Source organism: Colossoma macropomum, unplaced genomic scaffold (assembly GCF_904425465.1).
Source record: "Colossoma macropomum unplaced genomic scaffold, Colossoma_macropomum, whole genome shotgun sequence".
Taxonomy (NCBI): Eukaryota; Metazoa; Chordata; class Actinopteri; order Characiformes; family Serrasalmidae; genus Colossoma; species Colossoma macropomum.
Genome location: NW_023494804.1, coordinates 31699368 through 31724810, shown reverse-complemented (window position 1 = coordinate 31724810; position 25443 = coordinate 31699368). Strand labels below are relative to the sequence as shown.

The 25443-nt window shown below is 40.3% G+C and overlaps 1 protein-coding gene across 1 annotated transcript in view; it reads left to right on the top strand.

The window, feature by feature from the left end:
• The window catches only part of frem2a (FRAS1 related extracellular matrix 2a), a 136693-nt gene that overhangs the window by 78397 nt on the left and 32853 nt on the right, over window positions 1-25443 (top strand). The window contains exons 7-10 of the mRNA XM_036595057.1: window positions 18146-18295; window positions 21910-22119; window positions 23692-23889; window positions 24893-25057. Coding sequence (XP_036450950.1) covers window positions 18146-18295; window positions 21910-22119; window positions 23692-23889; window positions 24893-25057 — 723 coding nt within the window. The remainder of the gene's footprint in view (window positions 1-18145; window positions 18296-21909; window positions 22120-23691; window positions 23890-24892; window positions 25058-25443) is intronic.

Below are 25443 nucleotides of genomic sequence, written 5' to 3'. Positions count from 1 at the left end.
CTTGTTTCTATGCTTATTGTCCATTTTATCAGCTCCACTTACTATATAGGTGCACTTTGTAGTTCTACAGTTACAGACTGTAGTCCATCTGTTTCTCTGCATACTTTGTTAGCCCCCTTTTACTCTGTTCTTCAGTGGTCAGGACCCCCATGGACCCTCACAGAGCAGGTACTATTTGAGTGGTGGATCATTCTCAGCACTGCAGTAACACTGATGCGGTGGTGGTGTGTTGGTGTGTGTTGTGCTGGTCTGAGTGGATCAGACACAGCAGTGCTGCTGGAGTTTTTAAATACCTCGGTGTCGCTGCTGGACCGAGAATAGTCCAGCAACCAAAAATATCCACCCAACAGAGTCCTGTGGGCAGCGTCCTGTGACCACTGATGAAGGACTAGAGGATGACCAACACAAACCGTGCAGCAGCAGATGAGCTATCGTCTCTGACTTTACATCTACAAGGTGGACTGACAAGGTAGGAGTGTCTAATAGAGTGGACAGTGAGTGGACACAGTGTTTAAAAACTCCAGCACCACCGCTGTCTGATCTACTCGTACCAGCACAACACACTAACACACCAGCACCACGTCAGTGTTACGGCAGTGCTGAGAATGATCCACCACCCAAATAGTACCTGCTCTGTGAGGGTCCATGGGGGTCCTGACCACTGCAGAACAGGGTAATAGATGGAAACAGATGGACTACAGTCTGTAACTGTAGAACTACAAAGTGCACCTATATCGTAAGTGGAGCTGATCAAATGGACAATGAGTGTAGAAACAAGGTCATAATGTTATGCCTGATCAGTGTATGTCTAATAGGGAGTTATGTGCATGTGGCCGAAATTTTAAATGGCCATTTGTTAGGCATATTTTACACTGTTTGGCTACAGGAGCCATTATTTTAAGACTTACATGGTGCACTATGTTGAGAGTACTGAGCCATTTGAGACTCAGCCTTAGTGAACTGTGTAATGTTTTCCCGTCTAACTGCTTAGACCTTTGAGTTTAGTAGTGGATAGCTAATTATGGCTGATGGGGTAGAATGACACATTTATTCAAATGTACCAAAATATGATAATTGACTTTTCAGAAGTCTTTGCACTGGTCGGCTTGTCACCTCAAGGGGCCTGAAAAGTGAATCAGCTCTTTGCTGCTGTCTTTCCGTTACCACTGAAATTAAGACGGAAAGTGGATCACTGCCGCTAGCTTGTATGTTTACGGTTCTTGATGTGATTTTTTAATTTTTAATGCTGCCAAATGATTTTAATCATCAGCCTATGCAGTCTGGGCTAAACAAACGTCTTGGTAACAAACTACAGGTCTTCTCCAGGCTGATGTACTGTGGTGCAGTAAAAGCTTTGCTTCACACATTCCATGCAAGGCTATGAGACAATGGTCTTTATAATAAAATACTGTAATTATTCCAGGTTTAAATAGAAACTAACAATGGTAGGATTATACAATGCTGATTTATTTCTGTTTAAAAAGAAAACAATGGCTGGATTTGGCCAGTCGCATGGCCTATAATACACTGAGGGAAAATCTGCTCTGAGAACAGAAGACGTTTGGAATTTATACAGCATATCAGACGAGAAAGGGCTGTATTATGTCTTTCCAAACCAGATAAAACAAAGCATTTTGTGTCCCATTTAAATGCAGTGTAAGTGTATGTACAAAGAACACCAGGCCTACTTGAGCAGTGACTGCGCACAGGATTGTCTTTTTCTCTACACGGTTTTATGAGGCCTGAAACAGCAGATAAAGATGAGGCTCTTTAAGCCTGTTTGCTTTACCAGTGCAAGCAAAATCATTATGTTCCAGCTATAAGCTTGGGATTTTCGAAGTCTTTGTTTCCATTTATGGTTTATTGTGCTGCTTCTGAAACAGTCATGCAGAGAATAGGAGCCGACGGCTTCGCACAGGTCAGATTCACAGCGTGAGTCATTGTCAGGAGACGGAGACGGAACAGACAGATCATCTAACCTCCGTTCAGCGAAGTGTTCGGTGATAGATATTCACCCGGTATGTCTAGGGATAGTGCTGCATGTATGGATATGTGTTTATCTGAGCGTGTTCCACTTAAAGGCTGAACCAGGATTAGTAAGAAATCCAGCGTGCTTCAGACAGTCGGGTGGAGTTGTTGTGCGAAACGTTTGATTGATTTTTCTTTACACAGCCCTAGTTGAGGTGGAGCTGAGCTCTACAGGGGGCTGTGCAGCAGATTTGTGCTAATGCTGCATGGCTGGAGGAGGAAGGTGCTGCTTGATGAGAGCTTACCCTGTGTGGCTTGTTTTGACATGCTGCAGTATGTAAGCTACTCTTTCACTCTCTCCACACAAACACTCGCGCCCCAGGCTCTTAAGTATTGGAGGTTTCCGGAACGACCTCATTTTCTGTGTTACTACATCCTGAGGGCTGCAGATCTTATCTGCTCCCTATCTGAAATGCTTGTCTTTGGATCTAAACTGAACCCTCTGAAACGTCAGTCAAGCATTTTAAGAGGCTTGCTTAGGTCTGAAAGGCAGAGTTGTCTGTTATTGTGAGACCTGATGTTTGGCTAAAGGGGGATTCCAGCACTTTTTCAGTATTTCTGCATAATTCAGTGGTTGAGATGTAAACAAAAAGTCAATAGAAGTGGTTTGATGTGAAGTGGGTCACCAGAGAGAAACTTACTGACTCAGGCTTCTTTACAGTGGTGGGGATGGGAACCAGGGATCTACAACACAAATATAGACATTTTATTTACTATCCAAAACCAGCAGAGAAGCTATGTGTTTTTATTCATATTGTTGATGACAGTAAAATAGTGATAAGTCTGAAAACATTAGACCTGTTTTGCCTCACAATGTCCTGAATGTACCTGTCCACCATAATAGATTTTTAAAAAATACATTTTTGGTCAACAATTTATCACAAAACTATTGTAAGACACTGAGTTCGTTTATATGCACTTAATAATCCCATCATAATCGGACTTCTGCAGTTATCTGATTATTCAAATGGTTATGAAAACATCATATTCCTATATAAAAATCCAATTAGGAAATCCAATAAAGAGGCTGGATTTTAGCTCAGTAATCAGATTTCTCAGTGCATGTAAACTCATACCCTGATTTCTTTCGGATTTCTCAGTGTGTGTATGTGTGAAAACAGACAGCTTTACCGGAAATAAGTAAGCAGTGCTGCCACGAGATGCAGCAAAACACTTTTGGAGCTGAAACCAACTACATTCTTAAAGAAATGAAGGAATATTCTTCATCTTCTGGATGATGTATGTTCATATTTACAGGTAAAGTGGCGCAAAGCTGCGGCATGAAGTTTGAGTTTACCTTATGTTTATTTCACGTCTTATTCTGTGAGTTTATCAGCTGGTTGTAAAGCAGAAATCTGATTACTCTCCGACATATGTAGACCTGGAGTTTTCCCATTATCTGATTACTCAAGGGCATATAAATAAACTGATCGGATTACTGACAAAATCTGATTTTCGGATTTTTCTGTTATTCAAATGGTCATGTAAACACTATACTCCTATCTAGAAATCCGATAAAGAGACCTGGATTTTAGCTCAGTAATCAGATTTCTCAGTGCATGTAAACTCTTACTCTGATTTCTTTCGGATTTCTCAGTCTGCATGTGTGAAATAAAGAATTCAAATACTCTTCATCTTCTAGAACCTAGATGATGTATGTTTTATATTTTGGTGCGATGTTTTAAAAAAAAGCCGCGGTATGAAGTTTGAGTTTATTTTACGTTTATATCACGTCTTCTTCTGAGAGTTTATTGGCTGACTGTAAAGCAGAAATCTGGTTACTGTCTGACTCATGTAGACCCGGAGTTTCCCCATTATCTGATTACTCAAGTGCATATAAACGCATTTTTCGGATTACTGACAAAATCAGATTTTCTGCAGTTATCGGATTATTAAGTGCATGTAAACGCATTTAGTGTCTCAGACATCAGGCAGTGAATTCATAACCAGTTCATGTAGTGACTTTTTGTGAGGGAGCTTTTAGAGGTGGACGTCTGGTTTCTATCACCACCACTGTGAACAATTCTGACTCGGTAAGTTTCTCTAAAACACAGTATTTCACATCAAAACACTCTGAATGACTTTGTTTACATCTTAACCATTTAATTATGCAGAAACCTTGAAAAATCAGTGGAATTCCCTGTTTAATATCTACAGTAGTTACTATTAGTGTTATTACTGTTCATAGTGTTGTACTTTAATCTTAGCTGGATCTGTCCCTCGATTTTCTGTTCACAACATTTCCAGATTCGCCACTTTGAATCACTTTTTAACCAGGCTAAATTACCATGGAAACTTCTGCTGCACAGGTTTAGTTTAGGGTTTTTGGACCATAAACAGTTCTTGGACCAATCAGGTTGAGCTACTAACCAATCAGGGACAGTCTTCTGCACTCTCAGAGGTAAAGGTCCTAAACTGTCTCTGGGGTCAGTTCCCCTCTTGTCACCGGGGTGGTTCCCTCAAGGCTCCATCTCAGTACCTTTAGTCAGGGAACATAACTGAACCATAATCCACTGAAATGATATGTTCTAAGCTGTACTGACTCCACACACCCCGTCTCGCCTCCAGGCTTTTATTTTACTGTTCTGTTTTAAAACATTCGGTTATGAAAAGGTACAAATACGAACTTTTCACCTGGGAAAACTTATTTAAGGTTCACAATCAGACCTTAAAACCACTGTTGGAGCTTTGAGGGAACATTTACACTGTTTGTACGAACAAAAAAATGTACCTACACAGTACCTTTATTTCTAACAGTGTGATGCAGACATAAGCCTTCTGTCCTATTTGGTTAACTTTGTAAGTTTTTTGTTACATTTGTGGCATCAATCAAATGAAAAGTACAGCTTTTCAGCAGAGAAAATACATCATACCACTTAGATATGCTGTACTTTCCACATATTTACATAGTATTATTTCTCTTAGGGCTTCTTTGAAAAATAAGCTGCTTGACTCCTCATGATTCACGCAGAAGTGCTTTCATGTGGAAGCGCATGAGCATTAATCACGCCGCAGGCCGCAGTGCTGCAGTAGTGTTGTTATTTAATTATTATATCCGTACTGTATCGGTGCCCTTGCAGTCTGGCGTATTCTTATTCGTTTCTGTCGTAGACAAATCAGAAACTTTCGTTCATTATTTTATTTGTTCATTCATTAGTTTATCACTTTAAAAATAAGATGATATGTATGATATATGTTATGATATAATTAAAAGATTTTCTTAATTGTATACTTGTCAGCTTATGCAGGCTCGGGGGTCATTTATTTGGGCAGTGTCCCCAAGAACCAATCTTCATGCTCCACTAAAGCCCACCGCACTTTTTACACACCCAGTCCTATCACAATCAAGAAATTTTAGTTGTCAGTTAGGATAAATAATTGGGAATGCAATTATTTAGGGAATGCAATGTCATCATTATTTTTTTTTTAACCACGGCCCCTTAGGGGCTCCAGACTGACTCACATTGAAAGCTGAAAGCATTTTTTTCTTTTTCCTGTAAAGTTACTTTTTGGGATATGATGTGTTATTCAGTGCATTGTAAGATTATTCCACTTGTATACAGACCTTCGCTCTTGATATGTGTGTGAAGTGAAAATAGTTACCATAGAAACTCATCTGAAATGTCAGAGTTTGGATGCTTAGACCACACGTATAAATAAGCTGTGATTGGTTAAATGGCTCATTTGCACCTTGCAGCCTTATGCAGTATCAGGTTTTAAGTTTATAAAGATTGAAATTGAAATGCTTGTGGTGAGGACCAGATAATCACTCTACAGAAAGTAAACACAGTAAAAATAAAAACACAAGAAAATACTGGAACTGAAACATATTAAATATACACAAAATATAGAGACAGGAGGGACCTGTGTAAGGGAGAAAAAAGACCTCTTTGCTATGTACAAATATATTTCGTTGCTGCCCAAAGAAAAACGGGTATATCCAAAACAGTAACTTTACAGTAGAGGGCAAAAATGTTCTTTGCTTTCAATGAAAGTTAATAGAAAGAGATTTTATTCTAAGCAATTTTGGAGCATTTCTATTGGTCCAATCATCATGAAATTTTCACACAATGTAAAGGACGGATGCGGAGCTCAAATGATGCAGAAAAGTAAAAATCGCAAAAAATGGAGATACACGTTTTTCATTGGACAGCGACGATTTATATTAAACAAGCGATAATCTTTGAAACTGTTCATTAACCGGGTTGTTCTGGTTGTTCAGTATTGCAAAGGCCAGTATCACAATAACCATGAATCAGTGGATTTTGGCGGGAGGTAAATTTAGGTACTGACTCAAGTGACTGTTCCACACTATAGTTGACCTCAACGGAGTTAAAGCACAGCTTTGAGCTGGGTTTCAGACAAATACAGGTTTGTGAAAGCTGCTTTGTGCCTTCAGGCTACAGTGATCTCAGTTTTAGGGGAGAGTGAGGGTGAAGAGATGGATGAGGAGAACGAAGCAGGGACTGAGTGATCAAACAACCTGAATGAAAGAGCAGGGAGTGTGTGTGGCTATGCAAGTGTGTGGATGTCCAGAGGGCTGCAGGTAAACAGAGGGAGGATGACCAACCGGCCGACATTCCTGAAATCATATCTCTCAATCTTTCTGTCTGCAAGAACCAACAGAAGAGCTGAGAGGACCGAGATGAGGGTCAGCAGTGTGTGTGTGTGTGTGTATCAGTGAATTGTGATGAGGGTCAGGAGTTCAGTGTCATGTTAACTCAGCCTGCAGCTTCACCCAAACTCAATTTTCTCCTCATCTACTGTGAGGGTCCGACACGCCTGTGTGTGTGTGAGTCTGTGAGTGTGTGTGTGTGTGTGTGTGTGAGTGTGGGTGTGTGTGTGTGAGTCTGTGAGTGTGTGTGTGTGAGTGTGCATGTGTGCGTGTGTGTGAGTGTGCGTGTGTGTGAGTGTGTGTGTCTGTGTTCGCCTCTTTCTCTCTCTCTGTCTTTCCCTCTCTCTTTCTCTCTCTCTTTCCCTTCAACCTTCCTCTCTATTTATTCTCTCTCTCACTCTTTCACCATCTCTCCCAGTCTTCCCCTCCTTTCTCTATTTTCTCTCTATCTTCCTCTGTCTCCCTCCTCCTTTCCTTTTCTGTCTCTCTTGCTGTCTCTCTCACCCTCCTCCATTCCTGCTTTCTTTCTTTCTCTCTCTTCTCTCTCACTCACCCTCTCTCTTTTTCTCTCCTTTTTTCTTTCCCTCTCCCTTTCTTTTATTATTTTTTCCTCTCTCTGTCTCTTTTTGTCTCCCTACCTTCTTTCTTTCTGTCTCTCTTGCCATCTCTCTCACCCTCCTTCATTCCTGCTGTCTTTCTCTCTCTCCTTTTCTCTCTCACTGCGCCCTCTCTCTTTCCCTCTGTCCTTTTTTCTCTCTCCCTGTTTTATTCTTTTTTCCTCTCTCTGTCTCTTTTTGTCTCCCTACCTCCTCTTTTTCTTTTCCTTTTCTCTCTGTCTCTCTTTCAGTTCCCCTCTTTTTCCTTCTTTCTCTCTCCTCATCTCTCCCAGTCTTCCCCACCTCTTTTTTCTCTCTATCTCCTTTTCTTTCTCCCTCTTTTCCTTTTCTGTTTTTTCGCTGTCTCTCACCCTCCTCCATTCCTGCTTTCTTTCTCTCTCTTCTCTCTCACTCGCCCTCTCTCTTTTTCTCTCTTCCTTTGTTTTATTCTTTTTCCCCTCTCTCTTTCTCTTTTTGCCGCCCTACCTCCTTTTTTGCTTTTCCTTTTCTCTCCGTCTCTCTCTCACCACCCCTCTTTTTCTTTCTTTCCCTCTCCTCTTCTTCCCTGCCTCGCTTTTTTGTGTCTCTCTCCCTCCTCTCTATCTCATAGTCTCTCACTCTCTCTCTTTTCTTTCATCTCTTTTTGTTTCTTTATCTTATCCATTTTGTCTCTGTTCTTCTTTTCTCCGTCTCTCTCTCTCTCTCTCTCTCTCTCTCTCTCTCTTTATCTCCTCTCTCTTATTCTTTTTTGCCCCCCCCCCAACCCCCCGCAACCCCTAAGAGCTAATGGACTGTGTCAAAACAAACACGGCGTAAATCCGTAGCTGGCCGTTATTTGGCCGGCAGTAGCGGAGCTCTCTTGGGATTAAGAGCTGAGCGAATTTGTCGGTCAGTTTCTTCAGTTTCTGCAGTTTCTGCAAGACGGAGCCTGTACTGGCTGAACCTGCGGTCACTGCGGACAAAGAGAGACAAGACTTTTACAGTTTTTTTCTACTCTCTTATTCACTACAGACACATGCAGCACTGAGAAATGATAAGAAAAAGCATCTTAAATATAGACGATTTATCTAATATTTCTCATTATGAGATTATTATAAGAATACTGTAAGATTATTCCACGGTTTTTAGACAGTCATACTTTCAGCAGTTTTATCTAAAGAAATGATCTTGTTGCACTAGCAGATAATTTCAGCTGTTTGGGAAAAAAAGAAAAAAAGAAATGAGTCATTCTACAGAAACGTCCATTTTTGTGTACCTAACGTTTACAGATATTTTACACTTGAAAAACATGTTGGGGTTACAATTTATTTATATTTTAAAATGAAACAACAAGTTATTTTAACAATTACACCTTCTTTAGCATTATTTAAAATTTTTTAAATCAATCATATAGAATTCCAAGCACCACACAAGAGCTCGTCCTCACAGTCATGTGTAAAGGCTGAGGCCATATTTTGAGGAAAAAAACGTTTTTCTGCAATTTTAACTACAATAATCTCTACATGACTATGAAATATATGAATTAAATGACGTAAAGAAAACAAATGCCAAATAAATGTTGTAAAATATATAATGAAAGTTCCCCAGGAGTTGCGTCACTGGTGTTACTGCATAACAAAAAATCTCTTATTTTGAAATAAAAGTCACACTGATGACATCACTTGACTTCCTTTTACCTGTTTTCTGAGGATCTATGAAGAAAAGCACATGGTGAGTCCACTGTGTCTTTCAGTTATCAGAGATTTTCTCATTTAGCTCATGATTTCATATGAAGCTCTTAGCTGAAGTCACTGGTGTGACCGACTTTATTCTGAGGTAATTGTGAAAAAATAGAATACAGATGGATTAAATTCCATATTTTTAATTACATATTTTACATATGATTGACAACATGTGGTTTGATGTTCTGTAGCAGCCATTCTGTAAAATGCATTGTTCATTAAAAATGTCTCTGGTGTTACATTTATTATGTGTAACACCAATGAGGATCAGTAACACCAGTGACTCCTATGGATAGACAGAAAAGTGGATGTTTCTGTAGAACGACCCAAATATCATCATATACCAGTGCGGTCAGATTGTTTTACTTGAAATTATATAAATAAAAAATGTCCCACGGTGCTAAATTCCATAAAGGAACCACCCTAAAAAATTCTAGGCCATTCAGAAACCTTCATTTTTAAGAGTGTTGAAAAAAAGAATCTTATAATAGTCTTGAAAGGTTTTTTTTGCAGTAAGGATTTTGCATGCAGCCCTCATTCCCATATTCCCCAGGCCTTTACACGACATACAAAAATACACAGACATACCAGACGTCTCCCTTGCAGAGCTTAAGTAATCATCTGTCACTGCCACTAGCAGCTATGGAAACACAATAGTAGAAGAAATGTCTTTGTGCTGGAGGAAGTCACTGGGACGTACACACAGGCCTTTTATGTTAACATATATCTGTCAGTGTGAGTCTGTAGAGGCCTTTTGCTTCTTCCTACTCTAATTGCTACCTCAGGTTTGACTGAAATGCAATAGGAGGCTAAATTACTGGGTTTGGTTTCAGGTTTTTATGTACCATCAAAGCGGTATATCTCAGCTGAAGTAAACAAAAGCTTGCAAGCAAATATGAGCTTCAAAGAAAAGTACATATAATGTGACAGTTTGGTTAAAAATCTAATTTTGCTGAAGAAAAAGCATCTCAGAGAAATATCATTAAATAACCGTCTGTGGTAAAGAAGACAAATTTGTATATCCATGCCGTCTTTTTTAAAACAGTAGTTCATTATTTTTTTTACCCAATTTTCTCCCCAATTTAGTCGTCTCCAATTCTACCCCCTAGTTAGGACTCCCCCAATCACACGATACTACCAGCGCTAGGAGGGCGAAGGGTAACACAGGCTTCCTCCGAGACCTGTGAAGCCACCGCATCTTTTCAAACTGTCACTCACGCAACATCACTGGACAGCCGAACGGAGGAAAGCGCCATCCGCCAGATATGTTACATCAACCAGCAGACACCTGCTCTGACTAGCATCGCATTCGAGTGATGGGTGAAGAAAGGGGGCCATCATACCCACCCAGAGAGCGAGGCCAGTTGTGCTTTCTTGGACTCCCGGCTACAGATGGCTGTAGCATCACCAGGGATTGAACTTGCGACCTCCTGATGATAGGGCCAACGCTTAGACGGTTGCACCACTTGGGAGCCCAGAGCAGGAGTTCAACTCAAAATGATTTAGTAACTCATTTCATTGCTTTTCTTGAGTTGACTCAACTTGAGGACACATAAGTTCACACAACTCAAACTTCTGAGTCAAAAGTTCTCTTAATTTTTTAGTTTTGCATCTCAGTTAGGAAAATAAAAAGAACTTGTTTTATATTCTCAACGTCCCCACCAGCCAGGACTCTCTCCATCACACACTCCTGCTAGACATTTTTCCTCTTGGGTTCACACTTACGGATGGCTATGGCATCGCTGGGGCTCAAACTCACAACCTCCTGTTGGGGTGCTGGCTTAGTCCACTGTACCACTCAGGAACAAATGAAGCAGCTCAGATTTTGTGTCTACAAATGTTTAAAACACTGGAGAAAATATTTATTGTTTTACCTTTAAAAATGGCATGATCTCATGTGGTCCAACTGTCTAATGATTCATCCCAACATCAGGAGATTATGAGTTTGAATCCCAGCAATGCCACAGCTGTCCATATCTGGAAGCCCAAGAGGAAAATATGCCAGATGGGATTGTGTAACAGAAGGAGCGCCAGCTAGTGGGGAAACTGAGTAAAAAAAACACAAATTCAGTTTTGTTTATCTAACTGAGATACAGAGCTGGAAACAGTAGCTGAGAGAATTTTTGACTCATTAAAACTACGAAGTTTGAGTTTTGTGAACTCTGGTGTCCTCAAGTTGCGTCAACTCAAGAAAAGCCATGAAATTAGTTACTATATCATTTTAAGTTGAGTTGACTTCTCATTTACAGTGTATAATTTCCCACTTACTCCAAATCTAATGTAATCCAGGCTGGCCGAGACGCTGCATTTGCTTCTTTACTTTTGAACAAGATCAGCGAGGTTAATGTAGCTAACAAGTAATGGAAGCTTTTAACATTGTGCAAACTGCATTCCTGTGTCATCACACACTGCTTTAAACCTCACCAGCCACGTTTACATGCAGCCTTATAATCTGTTAATAATCTGACTAATAGCTCAATCGGAATAGAATACGTCCATGAAAACACCTCAATCAGAATAGACTAGTCAGATTGATGCCAGTTGGAATACAATTTCTATCCGATTGATCGAGGTGGGTAATCCTGTAAATAATCCATTAAATAGAAGAATAATATCCGTGTAAATGCCTGTATCTGATTACATTCCCTATCGGAAAGTTTAAGTCCGTTCTGATCATGTTCGTCACGTCATAGTGAAAGTTTATACCGTTCAACATGGCGGAGCAGAAACTGGTCTGCAGAGGAGACGAAGTTTATGCTCTGATCTTTAAAAGACGGCGGTGGGACGGACGTCCAGCTTATGTGTCTCAGAACACGACGTCTTCCTCTCGGCCTTCTTTAATAAGGACATGTGAAGGACGTTTTCCTGATTCTGACATCATTATAAAGTAATTATAAACATAAGCACTGCTCACTGCTGCTCATCTCACTCTGACTGGACTCGCTGTCATGGTAATCGCTGTCGTGGTTCTCTACACATGTGCGTTATTTTGGATCTGATTACTTATAGTGAGCATGTAAACGGAGACTTTCCATCAGATTGTTGAGTAGAGTGAGAATATAAACACCTCAGTCTTAATTAGGGGGCAGTGGTGGGCTGGAGGTTAGGGAACCAGCCTTGTGACCTGAAGGTCACTGGTTTGATCCCCTTGGCTGACAGTACATGATTGAAGTGCCCTTGAGCAAGACACCTAACCCCCAACTGCTCCCTGGGTGCCGTGGATAGGGCTGCCCACTGCTCTGGGCAAGTGTGCTCACTGCCCCCTAGTGTGTGTGTGCTCACTAGTGTGCATGTATGTGGGTGTTTCACTGCCCGGCTGGGTTAAATGCAGAGGTCTAATTCCTCTGTGTGCAAACACAGTTGGCTAATGGTTCTGAATTCAATTCTATCTGTAATTGGAATGTAATCAATCGGATTGAAGAAAATTGTCGCACGTGGACACTGAGATGTCATGTAATCTCAAATAGACTTGCTTTTGTGGTTTCTCACACTATATGATGTACCGTTAACTATAAAAATGGCCAAAAGGCATTTCAAAGCCTGCTTTTGTCCACGTCTTGGCAGAACAGCTACATTTGGGTTAAACTGTGTAAATCAGATTTTCCACTCTATCACTTTCACAAAAAGACTTGAATGTATAGTCGTGCCTTGTTCACCACAGGCGGTTACATGATGTTTTTGTGAACTGCCTTTCTTCAGAATCAATGGCTGCTTCTTATTTGCCGTATTATGCCCTGAGTCATAAAAATAGCAAAAGTTGTTCTGATAGTAGACGAGCGAGTGAAGAAAGCAGAACACGCTGTGTTTCTCCTTCCTTTTTTGTGTTGTCTTTTTTAAGATACACTGTCAAAATCACATCAGCCTGACTCGACTGTCTGCTACAGACAAACATTTCTGCCACGAGCTCAAACACGGCTTTTGTGTGTGTGTGTTAAAAAAATACAGACTTTTATCTCATAGCTCAGACTTTAAAAAGTGTGACTAGCTCCTGTCTGGGAGATGGAGAGCTCAGGTTTGTGTTGTTCTCCGCCGCATTACAGAATGGTGTAGTCGCAGCTGTTGCCCCAAATGCTTTAATCATACAAAGGCTCCAACGAGTGCAGGACATTTTGGATGATCGCGTCTTCTCGCTGTTGATGCCTGAGGGTGATTTGGACATGCTTGTCAAAAGCTTGGGGATATCTAGTTTAATACAAATTAGCATTTTATCTTTGTCAGTTTGAAATAATTTAACATATTAAAGACTAAGCAAGTTAATTTTTAGGAAAATACTATCATATATATATATATATATGTATGTATACCGATCAGGTGTAACATTATGACCACCTCCTTGTTTCTATGCTCATTGTCCAGTTTATCAGCTGGATCATTCTCAATGCTGCAGTAACACTGATGTGGTGGTGGTGTGTTAGTGTGTGTTGTGCTGGTACGAGTGGATCAGACACAGCAGTGCTGCTGGAGTTTTTAAACACTGTGTCCACTCACTGTCCACTCTGTTAGACACTCCTACCTTGTCAGTCCACCTTGTAGATGTAAAGTCAGAGACGATAGCTCATCTGCTGCTGCACAGTTTGTGTTGGTCATCCTCTAGTCCTTCTGGATATTTTTGGTTGGTGGACTATTCTCAGTCCAGCAGTGACACTGAGGTGTTTAAAAACTCCAGCAGCACTGCTGTGTCTGATCCACTCAGACCAGCACAACACACACTAACACACCACCACCACGTCAGTGTTACTGCAGTGCTGAGAATGACCCACCACCCAAATAGTACCTGCTCTGTGAGGGTCCATGGGGGTCCTGACCACTGAAGAACAGGGTAAAAGGGGGCTAACAAAGTATCAGAGAAACAGATGGACTACAGTCTGTAACTGTAGAACTACAAAGTGCACCTATATAGTAAGTGGAGCTGATAAAATGGACAATGAGCGTAGAAACAAGGAGGTGGTCATAATGTTATGTCTGATATATATATATATATATATATATATATATATATATATATATATATATCTCAGGAATAAAACTAGTACTCTTTATGCCTTTCAACTCCTTGCCCCCAAAATTCATGCTGCGTAAGCTGCAGTGCCTGAATGCTTGATTGTAATCGACTGTCTCAGATAAAATGATGACACAAAAGGACATCAACACAGCTAATTACTTAACCAACATAAGCTAGCATACAAGCAAGCAGAAAGACCGGTCTGGACTGCAGGCCGGCCAGTGCAGCATCCAACCTCTCTAACACATGCAGAATGAGGCTTGCCATTGTCATGTTGATAGATGTTGGAACTTTGTTGTGAGAATTTCATTGCATCCTGCCACAACACCATTAAGGAGGGACTGATGTTAGATAATTATAACAAAGTTCTACATTTACAGCCTGATGCTGAGTATTATCCTTAGCTGATGTTGCTCATGTGTGGCTATTCTTTAGGCAATGCTTTTTATGGAGATTATACAAGCTGTGTGTGCTCAGCTGAATGCCTGTGTCAGCAATAGGTGCACCTTAAAATAGCTGAATTCACTACTTAGAGGCGTGTCTGGGTACTTTTGACCATATAGTGTAGGTTTGTAGCTCACTAATTATGAGCCTGCCCTCTTAGAAAAGATGTTCTTCAAGGGTTGTTCAGTAAAGAAAATAGTTCTATATCCAATCTGAAGAACCCTTTGCATCATGAAAGTGTTCTTCAGATTGGTGGAAAATGTGCATGAATGTGCTATAGATGGTTCTACCTTTTTGAACAGGGTTCTCTATAGCACCCAAAAGGGTGCAAGTCTGACATTGTAACAATTGAAGAACATTTGGGTTGCTATTTTCGATTGTTTTCAAAAAGGTTCTATATAGAACCGTCTATAGAACATTCTCCATCAATCTGAAGAACGCTTTCATTATGCAAAGAACCCCTTAATTAAGGGTTCTTTGTGTGTTCATGGTTGTATGTAGAAGCATTTACTTTACTAATAAACCCTTAAAGAACCATCTCTTTTAAGATTGTGTAAACAAACATTCAGACCTAAAAAGTCACTGAAACCTTTAACAATATTTTGGAAAAGAAAATTGTCAAATGATTATTTAGGCTAAATCCGCTCGTCACACTGAAGAAGAACCTTTGCTGAACATAAAGGTGATTATTACAAAATATAGTATCACTAAATTGCTGTTTTATGTTGAAGTTTAAATCTAATTTTTGTTACTTAGGTTCAAAGTAACAGTGAGAAACTTAATGTCATTAGAATGCAAGGTGTTCCCACACTTTTGATTTATTGCTGATTAGCCGGGAAAAAAGAACTGCCTAATTGAATGTAGTTGTAAGTTTTTGTTTACGTCAGTTCTGTAGGCAGTAGTGCCTCCTTTGTGAGAGTTTCTATGTTTCTAATGTCAGCCTGCTGGAGTGAGCAGTGCAGTGTTGTAAACGGCCGTCAGAGTGAGGGTTTTTATACTGACAAAGTGTTAGAAACTCTTGCAGGCAGGAAGAGGACTTCAGCAAGTTCCCCCCGGGGAGTTCTCTTTGAGGCAAGGCTCTGAAAAGCCTTGAGCTGGTCTTCTTCTGAAATCAGCTCTGCTTGATTACTTGCCGGACGCCTCCCTTCTCCCTGACCATCAGAAAAGTCAGAGACATCCCAGAGACGCAGCGAGCTCAGAACATCACTAGGCTTTCTGTTATAATCTAAAAAGAGTCGACTCATGCATAAAAAAGGTAGTTTTGCACAGGAAGACTTCAAACTTGGCAAATGAATTCTGCCGTAACTTTCTCTCAACCCACTATTCATCCCTGCTCTGCCCACAAATGCGTTGCAAGCTGTTGCACGGTTGGATAGGGTTTATATAACACTGGCAAAGATCCCATTCAACCTACTTTGTTTGTTGCCGGACACTGAGTTTCCATTTTAAAAAATGCTGCGCAACTGAGCTGAACAAAAGCAATTTGCCATCATGCTAACGTTAGTAATGATTACACAGTAAACAACTACAACCTGGTTTCCAAAAAAGTTGGGACGCTGTGCAAAATGTAACTAAAAATAGGTGCAATGATGTGCAAATCATGTTAACCCTATATTTAATTAAAAATACTACAAAGACAACATATCAAATGTTGAAACTGAGAAATGTTATTGCATTTCGAAAAGTATACGCCTATTTTGAAAAATATACATATATAAATATATATTTTGAATTTGATGCCAGCAACATGTTCCAAAAAAGTTGGGACGGGGGCCTGTTTACCACTGTGTTACATCACCTCTTCTTTTATCAACACTCTGTAAGCGTTTGGGAACTGAGGAGACACTGCTGTAGTTTAGAAAGTGAAATGTTTCTCCGTTCTTGCTTGATACAGGATTTCAGCTGATCATCAGTTCAGGGGCTCCTTTGTCATATTTTTCATTTCATAATTCGGCAAATGTTTTCAGTGGTGACAGGTCTGGACTGCAGGCAGGCCAGTTTAGCATCCGGACTCTTTTAATACGGAGCAATGCTGCTGTAATACATGCAGAATGTGGTTTGACACTGTCTTGCTGAAATAATCAAGGCCTTCCCTGAAAAAGACGTCGTCTGGATGGCAGCGTATGTCGTCACTACCTGTATATACCATTCAGCATTAATGGTGCCTTCACAGATGTGCATGTCACTCATGCCATGTTAATTAATGCACCCCTATACCATCATGAATACTGGCTTTTGAACTGTGTGCTGATAACAAGTCATGTGGTCTTTAGCCCGGAGGACACAGTGTCCACGATTTCCAAAAAGAATTTCAAATGTTGATTCGTCGGACCACAGGACACTTTTCCACTTCGCCTCCATCCATTTTAAATGAGCTCAGGCCCAGAGAAGGCGGCAGCGTTTCTAGATCCTGTTTATATGTGGTTCCTTCTCTGCATGGTAGAGTTTTAACTTGCATTTGTGGATGCAGCGACAAGCTGTGTTCATAGACAGTGGCTTTCAGAAATGTTCCTGAGCCCATGCAGTGCCTGAGGGCCCAAAGATCACAGCTAGCCAAAATTGGTTTTTAACCTTGTCCCTTGCATACAGAAATTTCTCTGAATTCTATGATTCTTTTAATGATATTGAGTGGTGAACTCCTTCCCGTCTTTACTTCTGAAAGACTCTCTGGGATGCTTTACTGACAGGTGTTTTTTTTTTTATTATTGTTACACAATTTTACCAGTCTTTTGTTGTCCTGTCCCGGAATCTCTCGGTTTCAACATTTGATATGTTCTGTTTGTCTATCATCAATTCAATATAGGGTTTAAGTGATTTGCACATCATTGCATCCTGTTTTTATTTACATTTTGCACAGCGTCCCAACTATTTTTCAGAGACAGGGTTGTACACCTGATCTATTCTAACTGGAGCTTATCTATTCAAACCTGCATAAACCCACAAAATAAATAACATTTGGAATATTCATATGAAATACAACCATTTATAACATTTGGGACACTTTAAATTTACATTATGTGCTATAATAAGTAAAGTGAAAGGAAGTTTTGCTGACATTCTGCAGAAAAAGGCATAATTGAGGAATAAGCCTGGATAGGATGGTTAGCAAGGATTTCAAAGTAGAGTTTAGTATCTTTTTAAGCTACATGGTTCACTGGAACTGTCTCAGGCCTCTGAGAATCAATTTCTGTATTCACGGAACCCGTTTGTGGATGAAAAGCTGTTTGGGTGAAGGTAATAAGTGAAGCTTTTTTTTGTGAGCTCCAGCTTTACACACAGGTCATTCCCACAAGTGTCCACACACAGAGCCACTGCAGTGGACCCGGCCACCCGGAGACAGCATGTCAGAGCGTTGTCATGGAAACCCATGTTCACGGTTCTGTTGGAGGTGGCTCAGGAGCTGATAGGGATTACTGGTGTTGCTAGTTAGGGCTTCCTTAAAGACACACAGGCTTTTGGTATCAAGTTGTTTTGTTTGCTCGGGTCTGCTGGGTGTGTGTGAACAAAGTGGGTGAACAAACATAAGCAGAAACAAAGCAATGCAAAGCATCATGCTGCAGAATTATAGGGATGAAAATAGACATTTGATAAGCTTGTGCTTTCAACTACTACTGTATTTGTTTATTTTTGTTATGAAATTTCATTTTACGAAGGATGCTTGTTTGTTTTTAGCTTGAGTTTTACTGTGCTGTGAGGTTCTCACCCTGTTAAAATCTGTTTTTTCTCCGCTTTCTTTCAGCTCCTGTGTTTTACTTTGGTGATCAGGAGTACCATGTGGACGAGAGCGATGGTCACATCGAGGTGAAAGTGTGGCGATCGGGAACGGATCTCTCAAAACCAGCCACAGTGACCGTTAGATCCCGCAAGACTGACCCGGTGTCGGCTGAAGGTAAGGACGTCCACAGCTGTTTCCTGCAGTGTTATGCAATGCTGAGCCTGAGCTTTTCAGCAGGCTGCCTCATCCTTTCTCTACACCAGCAAAGGGATCTCGCATGTTGAGCATGTTCTGGGAGATTGAAGATTAAATGAAGAAATCACTCTTGTATGTTGTTGTTCTTATATGGTGAGAATATGTGTTTTATAGCTTGAAGCTACAGATTTTCATATACTCTGTAAATCATCTCTATTGTTTAATTTATAGTTGGAAAATATATTCTGAACTTTAATGCATGTTAATATAACAAGCTTTTATTCCAATTTTAGACCATTGATAAAATGTCCAAGCAGTGTAAAAGGTAGTCGACATTTTAAAATGTTAAAAAAACCTGAAAATAACAGAGCTGTGAGGTTTAGGTTTGAGCAATAAAATAGAAGCTTTTAACTGTTTGATATCAGCAATAGAAACATTAAAGGAAAATCATACAAGAACATAAAAGCAGCAAGAATATGGTAAAATAACATAAAAAGAAACAGACACTGATCAGGCATAACATTATGACCACCTCCTTGTCCATTTTATCAGCTCCACTTACTATATAGGTGCACTTTGTAGTTCTACAGTTACAGACTGTAGTCCATCTGTTTCTCTGCATTTGTTAGCCCCCTTTTACCCTGTTCTTCAGTGGTCAGGACCCCCATGGACCCTCACAGAGCAGGTACTATTTGGGTGGTGGCTCATTCTCAGCACTGCAGTAACACTGGTGTGTTAGTGTGTGTTGCGCTGGTATGAGTGGATCAGACACAGCAGTGCTGCTGGAGTTTTTAACCACTGTGTCCACTCACTGTCCACTCTATTAGACACTCCTACCTTGTCAGTCCACCTTGTAGATGTAAAGTCAGAGACGATAGCTCATCTGCTGCTGCACAGTTTGTGTTGGTCATCCTCTAGTCCTTCATCAGTGGTCACAGGACGCTGCCCACAGGACGCTGTTGGCTGGATATTTTTGGTTGGTGGACTATTCTCAGTCCAGCAGTGACACTGAGGTGTTTAAAAACTCCAGCAGCACTGCTGTGTCTGATCCACTCAGACCAGCGCAACACACACTAACACACCACCACCATATCAGTGTTACTGCAGTGCTGAGAATGATCCACCACCCAAATAGTACCTGCTCCGTGAGGGTCCATGGGGGTCCTGACCACTGAAGAACAAAAAAAAAAGCAATAATTAAAGGCAAAAAGGGTAATAGAAATAACACTAATAAAAGTGAAATCAAATCAACAATAATAACAATGACAAAAAAAGGAAAAAAAAAAATAGTAGCAATAATAACAATGATAAAAATATTTAAAAAATAGTAGCAATAATAGTAACAATAAAAGTAAGTAAAAACAAGGAATTTATATAAAACAGTTTGTAAGAATCTTTAACTGCTTCTTAAACTTGCATGCTTTGTTCTGATTTGGTAGATCGTTCCATCTTTTGGGTGAATAATTTTGCCTCATTACATCTTTTCATGTTAAAGGTCCTGTGTCCTCAATTTTTCATGATTTTTTTTCCCTGACTTCCTCTCTTGATGCTTCTATGGGTTTATGTACCAAAAAGGGTCATAATTCTTTTTTACATGTCTACTTTACAACTTTTCTACATCCCTTAGAAACTGGTTTTTATTTCTGTGCCTTTAAGAGAGAGATCTGTTCTGAGTCTGTGCTGATTGGCTGTTTTGTATTGTCCTTCATTCAAAAAATAGTCTGGGCTGAATCACTGCTTATGAGTTCAATGTGAGTGGGCGGGGCTAAACTGTGATAGGCTGAATAGGTGAATATATATGAAATGTATTGATATTCATGACATCAGAAAAACAAATGCAAAATGGGCAGTTTTGCAGCTTAGTAAGCATTTATGGACAGTGATTATGTGTTCTGAAGCTTTAACAATGTCTGTATCGCTGCTGTCGGAAGAAAAACTTGTTTCTCCATTTTTGTCGTTTTTCAGTTTTTGACACATTTGAAAATGCCTGCTGTCCTTTACATTGTCTGTAAATTTCATGATGAATGGACTAAAAGAAACGACCCAGAATGACTTGTAAAAAAGTCTGGTTCCATTGACTTACATTAAAAGTAAAGTAGGTTTTTCTCTTCTCCTGTAAAGTTACCATTTTGGAGATTTGAGGTTTCCTTCCGACATCATTGATATTGTACATAAAACTGTTTCAAAAAGTGAGAAAGAATTTTTTTGGTGATATGAACCCTTTCACTTTTGGTACATTAAGCAAGCCTCAGTCTGGCTACACAGAAAAAGACAGTTCATAATATCTCATGGTGCTACTCCATTTAATACGACGGCATTTTAGGGCCACTGTTAATAAAAATAGTAGACTTCGAGAGTAAAATCGCAATACTTCGAGAAAAAAAGTCGTAATATTTGGAGGATAAAGTGGGCTAACTGTAGGGGGGCTAACTGTAGGGGGGGCGCCATAACGCGTTGGGGTCTTGGTTGCTGTACTGGCGCCGGAGCTCCACTCTCTCCTGTCTCTCTGTGGATCATTATTCTCACTGTCTGTGAAACTTCATGCCCTCTTTGAATGGGGGGAGATGGAGCCCCCGATAGCCATGTAGACGACCCTGCCTGAGATTCTCCTTCAACAACACAGACAGACAGTTTCCTCCGAGTCCGCCTGGCTCTTTATTCTAGATAAACACAGTTTAATATTACTTTTTTTTAAAATAGTAAGACTTTTTTCTCAAAATATTACGACCTTTTCTCGAAATATTACGGATTTATTCTTGAAATATCATATTGTACAACTTTCTTTTTTAAATATTACAACTTTTTTCTTGAAATATTACGACTTTATTCTCAAAGTCTACTATTTTTATTTTTATTAACAGTGGCCCTAAAACGCTGTCGTAGTTTAATGCTTCAAAAACCAGTCGCAGTACTTTAAAATCTGTCCTAATGACGATTTTAAGTACATTTATGAAGGAGCCTATAAATGAAGTCATAAACAGATTTACAAAGTAAGTTGGCAGCCACTTTAATGGCTGTAATGAACAAATCTGACCGTGTGCCACAGTTTAGAACCTCTTCTGATTATCTGGACTTTTTGTCTTTAGATAAAGCTCGTGGTTGTTTGCGCGATGGCTGTGTGTACACAGTATCATCCACTGTCAGCTGGATCAAGTGATCTTTAGACTTTGATGTTTAGTCTGATGTTAAAAGATATAAATATGCAGAAAAACATGCAGTAAGATGCTTCAAATATTCCATCAAATATGTAAAAATGTTGATGCGTCTTGAAACGTTAGGCGAGGACAGAAGGTGCAAAGGTTTAGTGTGAAGGCCTCTTCAGTGAAAAACCTGGAAGCAAAGATAGGCTGAATCTTTAGTAGCTGAAAAAGTCTCCTCCATCTCCTCCCACACGTTTTCCGCTGCCCTGCCGAGGAGAGCTGAGAGCTTCGCGCAGCACCTTGGCTTCTGAGCCCTTAAAAAAGCAGCTACAGCACTCTCTCTCTCTCTCTGAAAGCAGATTATGCTACAAGGATAAATTCAATGCTTTTTGGTGATAAATATAGCTTGACCTGTCTCTCACCTCATCCTGGAACCATTTATCTATCCCCCAGCCGGAGTGGACTACGTGGGCATCAGCAAGAATCTGGAGTTCGCCCCAGGGGTGACCGTACAGACCGTCCGGGTCACCATCCTCGATGACCTTGGCCAGCCGGTCCTGGAAGGAATAGAGAGATTTGAGCTGGTTCTTCGCATGCCCTCCAACGGCATTCTGGGAGAGCCAGGGAGGGCCATCATCTTTATCAACGACTCCGTCTCTGACTGTTAGTGTGCATTATCAGAATTGGAAAAGCTGGTTTCTGAGTTCTCACATACACACTGTTACACAGACGGCCATTTGCATAGAGTGTAACATAAAGCAGCCAAATAAGGAGTATTAACTTATAAAACATACATTTTTGGAGTTCAGATTTATGCTTCAGATGTCAGGCCAGTCAGAATAAGATATATAAGAATATTGCATGTGATTTTTAAGAGCATAGACTTCAAAAATTAAATAGTTTGGAAAAATCAGTAAGTTTAAAGTGATAGTTTAGAGAAAGAAACAAATACTGCTACATATGAAACTGGGTGGAAGACATTGGCCCTTATTTATCAAAGTTGCGTGAAAAAGATTGCAGATTTTAATGCTTCTAATGATGCACAAACTACTGTGTGTGTCTGATTCACGAAACTTTCCCAGAACATTTAAACAAGCAGAGGTTTGAACACAAATGATGAAACAAATTCAGGGCATGAAATTAAGCTCCAGCCTACCAGCACCTCAATTATGCAGATGTTTTGGTGAGGAGCCAATAAAACAAAAGCATTCAATGGCTCATGAGCCACTGGCTGTGCTCGTAGGCCAATGTTTATAGCACTAAAAATAAAAAATAATAAAATAAATAAACAAAACGTCCCTTTTTTAAGGGTTTAGAATGAATTGATTGTGTAGTGTGATTTTTCTCTTAAAATTTTAATTTTAATTTTAATAACATATTTAAACAGTGTGTTATTGCAGGATATGAGTTGCTTCTGCACTTGCTGGGTTTTGTATTGTTGATTTTTGGGCAGTGTCAGTAGCATCAAACCGAAGCACAGTGTAATATGTCTTTAAATGGAACCTGGAATAGTTGCTGCATTTGCTTATACCAAAGTCCACTTCTGTACTTGGTATTTTTCTGGATTGCTGTGCATCAAATGATTAGTATTATTGTTATTATTTTCTGTTATTGTCTATTTTATATTTATTGGTAACATAAATACTATTTACACTAGTTTTGGTTAGTTAACTGCAAACCACACATCTTTTTCAGGTTGTTAAACTATTAGACTCATATTTACACACAAACCTACCAGACGTGAGTTTGATCATACAGATCGCAAAAGAAATTGATGAATAACAAAACTTACACAATAACAAAAAAGTATGCAACTTTGATTGTCCAGGGGCCATTGTCCAGCTAAAAACTTTAGTGTGACCTGTCCTGAAGCTTTGAAGCTGGAATTTTGTCCATTTTTATAGGAATCAATATGTCATACATTATCAGAAACCACAAAAACAAAGCTTCCACTACTTGTTAGATACTTTAGCCGTGAAAAAGCAAACTTTAGAGACCTGTAAGTTTTGGCTGACTGACTCTGGGGTAAGGGGGGAATTGTATACATTTGCCAGACTTATTATTTAGGTGCTTATACTTAAACCACAGCCATGTCCACTTTACTCTCAAGTGCTGTGAACTGGATAATTTCATATCTCCTTAATTGTCTCAGTGAATGAGATCAATGTCATATTATAGCCAAGCATCTTTACGCTGATCTAGGATTTCTCTGAATGTCTTTCTCTGATGCTGCAGTGCCAAAGGTGCAGTTCAAACAGGCTGTTCTGGTTGGAGAGGAGAGTGAAGGCCGCCTCACTGCTGTGGTCCAACGTGGTGGTGACATCAGTCACAGGTCCAGCGTGCGATGTTATACACGCCAGGGGTCCGCCCAGGTGGCCAGCGACTTTGACGAGAGGCCCAACACTGATGCCTCCATCATTACCTTCTTACCAGGTAAAGCTTGCGGTCAGGTTGTCATACATTCCCCGTCCAGCGTAACTTTTTTTGCTGCAGTAACAGCCTCGACTCTTCTGGGAAGACTTTACAGTAGGTGTTGGAATGTTGCTGAGAGGATTTGATTGCACTCAGCCACAAGAGCATTAGTGAGTTTAGGTACTGATGTTGGATGATTAGATCACAAACTCCACTCCAACTCACCCAAAAGGTGTTGGATGGAGATCCATCACTTCAAAGAACACAGTTCCGGGGGGAGCCTATCCCAGCAATCACTGGGCAGAAGGCAAGAAACACCCTGAACAGGTCGCCAGACCATCATAGGGCAGACACATAGACATTCACACACACACACACACACACACACCCACCTAGGGGCAATTTAGTGTGTCCAGTTAGCCTGACTGCATGTCTTTGGACTGTGGGACGAAACCCATGCAGACAGAGGGAGAACATACAGACTCCACAGAGAAAGGACCCTGGTCACCCAGCCAGGGAATCCAGGCCCTTCATGCTGTGAGGTGAGAGGTACCCACTGTGCTATAATCTGACCAAGGGTGTTGGATCTTTTGCATATGACAGTATGTTTTATTTTTTCAAGAAATAACATACAACAATATGTGCATTGATGTAGAACAAAAGAGTTTTGACTAAATGTCTGTAAGAAAACTGTCTGTGGTTAAAACTGTATAAGTGGGTTTTAACAAAACATTTGTTCTTAAGAACGGTCAGGTGAACGAGGCCCAATGTTGATGGGATGTTGATTTTTTAATCACTGCTTGCTTCTATACTGTTGTCCTGCAATGTATGTACCAGATATGCGTATGAAAAATAATCCGCAGCTGAAAGGTAAAAGAAAGAAAACAGTGATCTGATGGTTTGACAATAAGACCACTGAGCATAAATACTACGAACTGCAGCAGTCCAGTAGGTCAGTGCATGTTGAAGACGTTCGAAAGGTCATGTTTGTGTATGTGAAATCCCTCTCTCTGGTCGTCTCTAGGTGAGACGGAGAAGCCGTGTGTGTTGACTCTGGTGGATGATTTGGCGTATGAGGAGGAGGAGGAGATGAGGCTGGTGCTGGGGAGCGCGAAGAGTGACTCCGTATACGGAGCGTCTGTAGGCCGGCAGAATGAAACACTCATCAAGATTAAAGACACCGCAGACAGTAAGAGAGAAACAAACAACTCTGTTCTCTTTTAATCTTATTTCTTTTCGTTCTACGCTGCTCATCACCTTTCCTCCTTTTCAGATTCCTCACATGTCCTCACTGGTACTTTTTAGTGGAGTAAGCCTAATACTTCGGGTTATACTCTGCAGCACTTACTTTCATCCTTAGTATGAAGAGTAGGTTTCGTTTACTTCTTTTCTAAATTATTGTCAAAAGCTCATATTGAAACTTAAGATCCAAAGACGGTTTGTATAACTGAGAAGTGTTGATGATCAGTAGCATCTCTGGCACAGAAAGCCTGGAGGGGCACAATAAACTGTAGGGGCAGCAGCGACTCATCAACGAAACTACACACAAACCTGATCCAAACACAAACACACTCC